The sequence below is a fragment of the Platalea leucorodia genome, assembly GCF_965183815.1.
Source record: "Platalea leucorodia genome assembly, chromosome: 10".
Lineage (NCBI taxonomy): Eukaryota > Metazoa > Chordata > Aves > Pelecaniformes > Threskiornithidae > Platalea > Platalea leucorodia.
Genome location: NC_138832.1, coordinates 9211114 through 9223558, shown reverse-complemented (window position 1 = coordinate 9223558; position 12445 = coordinate 9211114). Strand labels below are relative to the sequence as shown.

Sequence of the window (12445 nt, the reverse complement as noted above, 5' to 3'; positions counted from 1 at the left end):
CGTATTACATGCCTGGCCAGGTTCCTAGAGCTGAGCCTTGAATTTGGAGTAAGTACAAAACCTGCTTGAACTACAGACAAAATCTGTATTAAGTCAACTGGGATGAGGGGTCTGATATTTGCTGAGAGTATTTCATAAATCGCAGGTGTTCTGTACCCCATGCACATTCAAACAAGTCAAGATGAAATACGGTCTTCAACTTAACATCAATGGAGACCTCAGTCTTCAAAAACTGTGAGGAACACAATTTATATATCAACCTTCTTATATTAAACAGGATTATCTTTAAAAAGAACTGTTACATATTTACTAGTTTACCATGAACAAACGCTTTTGTGTTTTTTTTTTTTTTTGTGTGAAGATACCATATTATTTTATAAAACTGACTCAAGTCATTTGCCCTGTCTTTGGAAATGTGCATATATTTCAGAAGAGGTTCCGAATGTCTTCCTCATTAAAAAAAGGCATGGAGAGACATCGAGGGATGCCGCCAGCACCGCTCACGGCCGGTGGCCCAGCAGCAGCAGCAGGACCAGGGCGACAGCAGCGGCAGGGCCGGGGCGGGGGGCCGCACTCCCGGGGTTGCTGCTGGGGACCATGGCACTGTCTTTGCTTTGTTGATTCAGAAGCTGCTTGTTTGCAGCGGTGTCGTCCATATCCAGGTCATACGCCAGCTCTGAAAGCAGAAGGAGGGAGGCGGTTAATGCAGGCAGTGTGTGCCAGCATCCCAACGCATGGCACATCCAGCCCCCACCAGCACCGGGGTCCCCGGAGCAGCCTGTGCTGGCAGCTGGGGACAGCTGGGTCCAAAGGCATCATGGCAGGGGTGGATGGGCCAGAAGACTTTAGCAAACATCTTGTCAGTCCTGCACCCAGCCCCAGTCCCAGAGAGCCTCCCAGTACCCTACACCAAATGTTATGCTTGGAAAAACCAACAAATCACAACTATAAGGTGCCCCAGTTAGAAAACCAAAGAGATATGGGGATCTGACTTACTGGAAAGCTACTCTCAAAGAAAATCAGCTGAGCTTTGGAGTGGGTGCTTAGCAATGCAAATCGTGTCTGCTCCCCAGACACCGCAAGGATGTGAGGAGACCCAGGCGAGCACAAATAGTCCCCCTGAACCCAGAGGGAGCACAAGGCCTTGCTCACCGAATACCTCCTGGTTTGAGGACCCGAGAAACTCTGCGTTTCTGCATTACTGCAGTCTTATGTGTGTGCAAAATATGCTCCTTACGGCACTTTCAACACATCCATTCCATCCCCTGTCCACCTCATCAAAGCGCTGGAGAGCGAGGAATGTGAACGGATCACGCACCCCAGGCATGCTGGTGTTGCAACATGGGGACTTTGATATGAAGCACATGGGAGCTCCAACCCAAGAAAATGTCCAGTATAAAAGTTTTGATAGCCCTGGCAAAGGAGCATGACATTAATGGGGGAAAAACTTGTGGCGACCCATCACTGGCTGCAAAGGACCTGCTGAGCAGTAAGACCCTGGGACAGGGAGGAATAAAAAAGTCCAAACAGACAATGTGGAAAGGCAAGGAACCAGCAATTCTCAGGGCTGAGAACAAAAAGCAAAAGGTGTTTTAAGATGCCATTAGCCAGCTCCACCTGAGGCGTTTGTACCTGCCGAGCATGTGGGCCGAGTGGGTGTACCCATGCTTGACTCAAGGCAATGGGTCCCTCACTCCCCTTCTCATGCTGCTGCCGTCTCCTTCTGGGGTCCAGGTTTCTCGCCTGGATGGGGATCAGTTAAGCCTGTTCATCTCATCCCCAGAGCCTGGCCTTTGGAAGTGGAGGAAGCTGGTGGTTTCCATCAGAAGAGACCCTGGCTCAAGCCTTTCACAAGCCCTCGTGGATCACGAGCATACTGACGGGTTTGGATCATCCCACCCCACCCCTGAGAGAGAATCCAAGAGGCTGAATAAACACTCCAGCTAAAAAACGCCGCATCAATCCAACGAGCACCACTGCCAAGGCAAACAGTCAGTATTTCTTAATCAAAAATACCCAAACACTGCAAAACAAAAGCAAAACAATGTTAGCATGACAAGTGAGTCAGCCCAGGCCATCAAAGAGGGTCAGAAATGGCTGAATGGGAGCAGGTATCCCTGCACACAAAGGGCCAGGTGCAAGCAAAACCTGCCTGGTAAACCGTCTTTTCCAGGAGATTCCCACAGACACCGGGATTCCTCTTCTCCACAACTGTCCTGCTTTTCTTCTTAAGAGTACAGCTATGCTGCTGCCCTCCAGAGCTGCACACCTGCGGGCAGAGCAGGGAAAGGTGCCACGACAGGGATGCGCTGGGAGGCCACCTCTGCCCATCCCGTGCTGCTTTCCGAGCACAGAAAGAAAAAGTCCTTCTGGCTCAAGGGATGCTCAGGCTTTGGGGCAGTTTGGGAGCAGCCTGGCTGCACCATCTTATTTCCCCAAGCTCGTTTCTGCAGAATAAGTGAAGGGATTTGAGTTAATACAATTACAGCGGATTATTTTGCAGGTGGTTGTTTTACACAAGATGCCTCAGCTGGTACAACATCCCACCAGGGCAACGATGGCCTGCCCTGCTGTGTTTTGGAAGGTGTTTCCACACACCTCAAAGATTCCTGAAACCTAAAAGATGCCCCATGGGGTTGCAGCACTATCAGGTACCCGTGTGCTTCCAGACCAGCGATCTGCAGCTGATCAGCAGAGCTTTTGGGGCAGAATATTCTCTTATTGGACATCCTAGCAAAACTAAAAAAATCCATGGGAACTGAGTAACTACTCTTGCCTTCAGTTTAGAAATTTGAAACAAGAGTTTTTCAGCAAGGTCCTTAACAGCGCAAAGGGTTTTGACGTTCCCATTTAAAGCCTCATTCTGCGATGCTGTAATTTATGAGATGCGAGCTCCTGCGCAGTTCGCAATGCAGCAGCTGAATCGTGCTGGAAACGTTCAGCCAAAGTGTACCAAAATGATAATTTCAGACATATTCTTTTACATGGGAAATTTTTGAATTCTGGGATTTCACCTGAACTTGAGTAAGGGTAATTTTTTAAATCATGGCATTTCATCCAAATGGAATGGCGATTCTCTCATTCATCCTCTTTGACCAAATTAAAGAGAAGGGAACAGAAACCCTCTTGTCATCAGCTATTTGAGAGCTATTTTCCTAGCCTTGTTTAACTGCTTCAGAAGTTTAGGGCTTGGGCATGCTGTTTGTTTTCACTGTTCCTTCCATTGTTTCCTTCTCTGGGCTTATTTGTGCCCAATTGTATTTTTAGGCTTGATGGATTTAGCCATACGTCTTTTATTTTGTATTAATAATGGATCTGTAACTCTTGCAAATCCCTTTCACTTAACTTTACTGACCTTTGGTATGTAGGAGGAAAGGAAAATAAAAAGTATTAGCCTCTAACAGACCAGAGGCAGCTGATAACCAGGTCCAGGCAATAATAATGTAAATAAAAATATATAATAATAATAATATTTCAAATCCAGGAATCCAAATGAGCAAATGTTGCCAAGCAAGTACTTCTTGAGAAGGCTTCATTACGGTTTCCAGCCTTCGTTAGCATCCCTGGTTAGTCCAGGTCACTCCTGCATCCCTGCACCTCCCGCTCACGCAGCCCCCAGGAGAGAAGGAGCCCCGGCACCAGGGATGGAGCTGCAGGATGGCCGGTGGGGTAGCAGAGACTAACCTCCCACATAGGCCATTTCAGTCACTTCTGCCCAAAACTCTGCCTTTACGCTGCAAAATAACCCGAGAGAAGCTGCTCCTCAGCCATCTTCTGCACTAAATGTCTCCGCTGCCCCAGCTGTGATCACCCACTTAATTTGCAACAGTTTCTGCTACGAAGTGGCCCTTTGGCCTGCAAAAGCTTTTTTTTTGGGGGGGGAGAACTAGAAAAATCTGTTTCTGTTTATAATCAGTCAGAGTCCAGAGGGTATTACCAACAATCTGCACTAATTTACGTATTCAATCTTCACTCATTTTGGCCCCTCTTGTCCTCTGGGCTGCGGATTAGATAATCCCCTTAAAATAATAGTCAATCATTAGCTCTGCTTTTTTTTTTCCCTGCATGCAAGCCGAGCGAGCGTGCCGTGCCATTTCCCGGAGTCCTTACGCAGCTGGTGAAAGGTCTCCAGCCGAACACAAGCCGGTCCCTCCGGATGCATCTTTTGTAACAAAAGCCCCTCTAACACAAAGCTGCTGTGGTTTGCTCTCCCAGGACGGCAAAAGCTTCAATGCTCTCGCAGCGTGGATGACAAAACCTGCCGCCAGCTCTACAACATGCACTTTCCACACCCGCAAAATGAAGCGGCGGCATTTTTCCGTGGATTAGGACTAGAATTAGGCACACTGACTCTGTGCAAGCTTATTGAGCAGGAATCATTAAAAAGCTCTTCTTGCTGAACGACACTAGCTTTGGAGATGGCTACAAAAGACAGCTGAAGCGGGAGGAGGTTGGGTTTGAGTTGGTATAATACGTCCCACAGCAGCTGGCGCAGAAGCCAGATGAGTAGTGGCATGCAGGCGGCGTTACGGCAGGCATTCCTGTGCCAAATCCACCGCTACCTACCGAAACACCCCTTTGCAATCCTAAAAGGGCAACACAGTCTAAAGCATAGAACTGATAGCAAATGCCTCTCCGGCAAATGACCTCCAAGAAGATGGTGCCCGGCTCCTGCGGGCTGGCTCGGCTGCTGCCCAGAGCCCAGAGCCAGGGAATGTCATCTCGTAGGCAGGCATCTGGGCTGCCCGCTTGCCAAGCCTGCCCTGGCAGATGGCTCCAGCGATGGACCTAATATAGTAACAGAGTTGTAATTGATGGCCATGCATGACAACCACTTCGTGGCGTCACTTGATAGCTCTGCTGGTGCCCTGTGCAGCGGCAACGGGTGTGAAGGGGATCCCCCCACGGGCAAAACCATTGTGCCTAACGCAGCGTGTTCACCAAACGAGGCTGCCGAGTGGGCCAAAGCACTTGCAGGGACGTGGTGATGGCCCTTATTTGCAAATGATGGAAACGCTGTGGTGTGAAGGGACTAGGGAATGGATTGTGACCATGTGTTTCCAATAAGCACAAAACACATCGAGTAGAAATGTCAGAGACAAGTAGGGCAGCTTGGCAAGCTCCTGCAGCTCTTGTGGTCAGTTGTGAACATCTGCCTGCACATGTCCTTCAGGATTTGTCTAGGAAAGTACATGCTACCATCGCCAACGAAAATTACAATCTCTGGGGTGCACTGCTTTATTTAATTTTTTTAGGCAGCAAGCCTCATCAGTGTGGGGCACAGGTTGCCAATAGATGCAGTAGACTCTGGCTGTCTCCAGAGCAAGACTGGATTTCTTAAAGGGAGAGGTGTTTGAGTCAAGCCCAAGCTGTTGACTCATTACAAGGCGAAACGTAAGAGCCTGTAATCCCACAGATCAGACTGCCTGACCCGGGCTCCAACTCTCCCCATCTCTACAGCACCAACCACTTCACTCTCACAGGTGTTTGCACCTGAATCTAGAAGAACGGTCCAATTTCATCCCAAACTCTTCCTGTTGGAACACCCAAAGCTCTGCTGACCTCAGCCTCCAGCTACCTGGCTTTCTCATGCAAACAGCTCATACTACAAACACACCTCTGCATCCACAAAGACAACGTCTGAACCCATCCATGGAGTTACGCAGCCACGACTGCACGGAGAGAGCGGGGATCCCCAACCCTCTGCTTCTCCAAAACACCTTAAACTCTTCCAAACACCTAGCCAAGCACGGTTTCATCTCACCACGGAGGCTTTGCCCTCTGGGTTATTACCACTAAAATCCTGGAGCACCAACAGGTTTGCCAGTTGTCTTCTTGCGCAATGAGCTGCAACAGCCCAGCCATAGGTGCGGCCGCGCCAGCGCGTAATTAAAGCGCTGAGCCGGGGCTGGCCGTGATGCTTGTTTTGGCACGGTTGCGAGATCACCAAGATGGATGTGCAGCATGTGCATGGTCTTGTGCCTCTGCTTTTCCACCTCCTCCACAGCAATTTAGGAGGTGCGGCTCTTGGCAATATGGATTTGGAAAAAAAAGAAGAACAAAATCCGGCTCAACACCATCCTGCTGCCATCGGCAACATGGCCAAGGAAGCCTGGCGTGGCTCAGCAGCAAGTGGTAAATCCAACTTCCTGGGCAGAAACCCAAAGGAATCAGGTTTGGGATTGCTGATTTGCAAACCAAGACTTTTCCCCCGCTCGCCTCTTCGACACGTCCCAGCTGCCGGTGTGCCGCTGACGGCTCGCACCTGCAGTGTGTGTTCATGGGTGACCCAAAGACCGCAGGCACCACCACAAAACCAGCACTGATTTGAAGGAAGTTCCCCCAGGATTGAAGCAATCCGGAGGGCAGCAACCAGGTTAATTTGGGGGGAACAAGCCATCCAGCACTGAGAGGTGAGGAAGCTCCAGCTCAGCCCCACACCAGGGGGTGCGACAAGGTGCTGCCCAGGGTACACAAGGCAATTGGCCGTAAGCTCTACGGGGCAGCCAGTATGCACGCCCCGGCTCCCCAACCTCCAGCACCACCACAAAAGTCTCATCCATGGATGTCTTCAAGCTTTCAATGGGGCAAAGGGACAAAACACCTCCAAAAACCCAACACATCACATGGCACGGGCAGAGGGGCTGCACCATGGCCTCAATTCAAGTAACTACTCCTCCACTCCACCTTGGCCAGAGGCTGGTGGTGAGAAAGGGCTATCATTTATGACCTGGGCCTATGTTTACTTTGAAAACGTACTCATTAAATTCCTCTTTGCTCCTTGGTGTGCTGTAGATTTACCCCGAAGAGAATCTGGCGTCTGCAATTGCATTAATCATTTTCCCTTTGGCAGCAAGTGAAAGAGTTTCTGAACTGTACTCGCAGAGTGGAGCCACAAAAACGTGTTTAGCAAACTGCGCTCATGTAATCTATTAAAAATTAACAAATCTCATTAGCATTATTAATTGGAAGTGCCAGAGTCCTTGTACTTTGATGATGAAGCAGCATGCCCTGGTCTGATATCCAGCTGTACTGTCCAGAAAAAGAGCTGCTGGAAGTAGGAGAGAAGAACTGAAAAACAGGGAGCTAAACATGGACAGCCAAAAGCATCTACAAAGGCAGGAGTCAAGAAAGAAAAAGAGGAAAAGCTGGAAACAGAAGAGTATGAATGGAAGTGAAGTGATTTATGAGGCAGCAATATAAGACTGAGTCAAGCAGTGTTCCTGCAGATCCTCCATGTATCTCAGCCCACCCAGACTTGGAGTCACCCTCTCCCTCTTTGGAGACCTTCAAGGTCTAAACCCACAAAGCAATCCCTTCTGATCACTCTGCTGTCACCTGAGGCATCTCAGGACAGTCTTGATTTTGGGAGGTAATGTTCCCAGTGACAAGAGAGCAAAATGAAAAGCTTCACATTTCCTCTAATGACCAAAAACATCATCATCACACCAAACTGAAATTTTCTCTTTCATCTTTGCTCCCCCAAATGCACTTTGCTATGGCATGACCAGGACAGGCAGCTCTGGCTTACTACCTGCTAGCCTTCAACTCTCCAAGCTCGGGACATTTAGTGACATTCATGTACTAGCAAGACCTGCCAAGACGCAGTCCTAAGCAATGAATGGAATGGAAGGGAATGGCAATGGTCCCTGCCTTCCAGATGCCAGCTGCCAAAAGCAGCCCTCAAGGCAGAAGGATGTTTCTCAATGCTTGATCAGAAAACCCATGGTGGTGTTACAGCACCCAGAAACATCCGACATCTTCCTTTGTGACTCACCGCTTATGGAAACCAGACACGAACGGGGCCCAGGCCATGGAGACCGGGGCTGGTGGCATTCATGCTCCAAGTAGGCAACCAGAAATGTGCCTCTTCAATCACAAGGGTCCAGGACTTTGTGCAATGTCTACGCTTAGTCAAAAATACCTGGACATCCATCATTCCCTTATTCTTCTAAGGAAAAGAAAAATCAGAGGCGGATGGTGTTTTGCTCCTCGAGCGTGCATGTAAAGAAAGCACCTGAGCCGCGCTCCCAGCCTGGGGATCAAACTGACAGGGACTCCACCAGGCTACAACTCGTGACGCCAAGGAAAATACCTGGAGTGAGATTTCGGGTCATAACCCAAGAATTTGGGTTGGGCATGGATATACCTGCTCAGCTCACAGGTAGAGCTGGCAGGTAGGCTCAGACATGGTGGTTCACAGGCATCTGCTCAGCCTGCCTTGCACTCCTGGAGAAACTGCCGGGGGTTTTGTGCTTTTACACTGCCCAGGATCGCTGGCATGGATGGAGAGCGAGCTCCCCCGATCAAACTGCCCAAGGTTTTGTGCTCTTACACTGCCCAGGATCACTGGCATGGATGGAGAGCAAGCTCCCCCGATCGTGCTGGGGCAACGCTTGCAGAGCACAGGCTGAGGTGAGAGCCCTGGCAATGGAAGGGAGCCGAGAGGCTACAGCACTGGCCGGCTTTTTTAATTGTGTTAAGCTGCTAAAATAAACAAACAAATAAATAAATAAATCCCTGGCTCTGCATTAAAACGACATTAAAGTGACTTCAGCCTATAAAAATGGGGTAATGCAGGAGGCCCTGGGAAACATCACCATACCTGACTTTCCCACTTTATATAGAAAAAGAAGGGTTGGGTTCATAGGCGGGAACTTTTTAACAGCTTCAGGTCATGTTCCCTGCGCTGTGTGCTGGAAGGAGCCCCAGGAGCAGCCGCTGTAGTCTGAAACCAGGACCTGGCTTTGCACTGCCTTCTGCACGGCTGCAGAGAAAGGCCCAAATTAGGCCCAGCTGCTCACCGGGTGCACATAACTTCTGATGCAAAACCAGGGCTGATTCCTGCTGCCTGCCTCCCTCCCGGACTGAGAGGAAACCCTGGTCCCAAAGCACTGCTGGAATGACAGCGCCAAAAGATAGAGCTGGATGGTGGCAGCAGCTCCGACGGGAAACCTGGCGTCATCCCAGCTGAGCGCCAGGACACCGCGGCTGTGGTGCTCAGGCTGTGTCGGATCCATCTCATCACACTTGCTCTTTCCTGGGGGCCAGGCGGCTCCCCATCACGCCTGGGGACCCGCGGCTGGGACCTCGTCAAACCAGTGCTCGCAGCTGGGACCATGGTGGAGCTCAAGGAGACCACCTTGGCTGTCCCGACCCCAGAAGGAGGGAGCAAAGGAAGGAGGGGATCAGCCCCGGGCTCCTGCCTGGCACCTCCCCGGGTCAGCTTGTACACGCAGCCACGGAGGGCACTGGGGACAGGGCGGCGCAGTGCAGCTCACGTGGGGGCATCCAAATTGCTCTGGGGACACATCCATCTGCACAGCGAGCAGGTATCGGCTGAGCAGGGCAACAAGGGGATGACAACGCAAGAGGACTCCGAGGTCCAAGCCCACAAATGCCTCCCCCTCCGCCCTGTCTGTAGCAGTCATGGCTCAGTCTCAGGAATGTCACAGTCGCAGTGGAAAATCAAAATAAAAAGGCTACGTAATCCAGTTTGTAAATCCCTTGAAAAATACAAAATCCTCTCTAAAACGGATTACAGAGATTAGAGATAAAAGTTTCCTGGAAATCAAGAATTGCATTTCAGAATCCCTCCTCTCCCACCCTCCCAGAAAAGGGAAAAGAGATGGGCTCGTGCCCCGCACCACCCCACCGCGCTCCTCCCTGGCCACCACCCTGGCCTCAGGGAGCAACAGCAGCTCCCTCCAGCCCCCGAAAACAGCACAGCTGTTTCTACCTGATTTTGCCCTGAACACTATTTTGGGGCATTATCTACTGCGTTTACCTGAGCTTACGGGCAACATGCATCAGTGGTAGGAAATCTGCATCAGGGAGAGGAGGAGAGGCCTGCCAGCCTCCTGCATGCTTTTTGGTCCATCCTTTTTCTGAACAGGACCATGCAATGTGCTGCCACAGTTTTGTGAGCTGCAGGAGCTGCACCCAGCTTTGCAGGTCCCCAGCAGAAAAACATCCTCTTAAATCCGGGTGGTCTTCTAAAAATCAAGATGTTTCACTTGGCTACGCCAATGATAATAACGTTATCAATGGGAGAAAGGCCAAACACTCACATGTGCCAATTCCATCAAAATATTTAGTGGCCATGCCATTATTATTCTCATAGATTAACATCAGCATTTTGTTTAATATTTTGACTCAAGTATCCACAGTCAATAGTGGCAGAACAATTTTCTGTTGGGACGTTTTATTTCACGAGAGTTTTTGTGCTTTCATTCTTATTTGGAACAACAACAACAACAAAAGATTGCAATATTAGCATTCCCGGCAAAGCAACGCATTCCAGTTCCCGACCTGTTATTGCTCAAGGATTTCTGCAGCTGCAGATGCCTGTTTGGAGCTACGGTTAGGTCACGTTGAATGATGCTCACAGAATAAGGATCAAAACACTTACAGCTTGATCAAAAGGACATTTTATGAACATTGCAGCCCGAGTTAAGTGCCAGTGTGAATATTTACATTCGCCCTTACATTAGCTCAGCTCAGTTTTAATAAAATTAACACCCTTTTAAATAACGCACTCAATTTTTATTTGTTTCATGTTTTTGTGCCTTATGGCTTTGAAAACATATCCTCAAAACCTTTCCATCACTCTGGGAACGTCTAGCTGTGTTAGGATCTGGAAATCAACTTCTTCTCCAGAGGAATAAGGGGGGGGGGGGGTGCTGCTTTGTATTGTTCCTCCACCTGCATCTAACCTGAATTTATCCATCAAAGGTTGTTTTTTTTCCCCCGCAAAAGAGGGTAACACAGTCAGACTCTCTTTTCCCAGTAGGAATTACTACCTGTAAATAAACAACTAAAAACCGACCTACAAGCACCAGCAGCATCAATGCTCCTTTGAAAAGCGACAACAGAAAAAACAAAGCCGGGAAAAATCCAGTCTCTTTTCTGCATTTCACTTGCACATTAGAGGCAAAATGAACTTACCAGTCCAGGGCAGGGGACGTCTTATTGGCGCAATACAGCCGGTTAACTGTTCTTTGGAGATATTAATCTCAAAAGCCAGAACAGAAAGAGCATTTTCCCCCCTTTTATTTATTTATCTTTTTTTGTGCCAACTCACCTTAGCTGAAAAGCACATTGAGATTGTAATTATGGGAAGGCCTCATCTAGTAGATTTGTAAACTCAGCTATCGGCTTGAATTACTGGAATTAGCAAGGCTAATTTAATGTCACTGTTCAAAATAGCTCAGATTTGGAATTTCTTAATGGCCTTAGGAGAAGGAGTCTTTATGCATACTGCAATCTAGGCTTCATTCTTAGACTAAATTCCTTCTCATAGATTTTGTGAATGCCCTGTTTTGTAGCCAACACAAACTCTGTCCAGTAAAATAATGTAAGGACTCAGAATGAAAAGAGATTAGCTGTTCCCTGCTCCTGTTATTTTAAAGCAGAAATAACTTTGGCTTCTACTGATTCATAGACAAAGCTTGAAATGCAAAGCATGCTCAACTCCAGATTCAGCATGAAAAGGACCTTAAAATATTCCCGAGTGCAAGTAATGGACTTATTAGAGGGATGAAAAGAGGCACTTTTCAGAGAATCCCAAGCTCTTTAGTCCTGTCATATCAATAATCTTGCTTAAGAATTTCATTCTATTTACATTTCTTTCCCTTCCAAATATCCTGCCTGACTCCTATGAAATACAACATTTACGCTTTTAAAGCGTTAATTTATTTCTGTTAATGCTCGCTGGCAAGTGGTGTAAAATGTCTGCAGATCACCCAAAGTGTGAGCGGCTGCGACGGCATCAGGACGGCGTGTGAGAGGGAACAATTCTGTACGACGTGCAATTTTACACCTGACAACTGATAAATGAGGAGGTAATTTTAAAGACTCGGTTAAAAGCATCTTCTTTAAATAATGACAGTTGATTGTGTTGGAACTCAACGTACCTGCAATCTGTTCTCCTCTCCTTTATGTTTAACACCCACAAAAACAATGCTGACAGTGAGAAAAAAAAAAAAAGCTTTAGAGATATCAGGAAGGAAATATGCCTGGCTGTCCTTAAGCTACCAAAATACACTCATTTTTTTTAACCCAGTTTGCTTAGTCTTTGCAGGATGGTTTAATCTAAAACCAACACTAAACAACTAGTGGCAATTTTCCCTCTTTGTTTGAAGAAATGGCTGAAAAACAAACGTATTTCAGGAACGAATTACAAAAGCCTGTGTAGAAACACCAGGAAAGCAGACGGAGGTGTCCCCTTTTTAAGGAGCGAGGGGAGATTTTTTTCTCCACTCAGCTCCATGTCCCCGCGACAATTTGCACCGGTCGGGGAACATCATAGCATAGAGGGGACAGAAGATGTGTTGGGCTACACCTGCCCATGGCCCTCCCCAAGACAGCACTGGCAGAGACCAAAAATCCCCAAAACACCGTGGTACGAGGAGCGGCCATCCCGGGATGGCCGCGCACGGCACAT

General features: G+C 48.4%; 1 protein-coding gene across 1 annotated transcript in view; it reads right to left on the bottom strand.

The window, feature by feature from the left end:
• Positions 1-500: 500 nt before the first annotated feature.
• The window catches only part of GPC3 (glypican 3), a gene marked incomplete at both ends in the record, with an annotated part of 152178 nt that continues 140233 nt past the window's right edge, over positions 501-12445 (bottom strand). Inside the window, one exon of the mRNA XM_082323621.1 lies at positions 501-676. Coding sequence (XP_082179747.1) covers positions 501-676 — 176 coding nt within the window. The remainder of the gene's footprint in view (positions 677-12445) is intronic.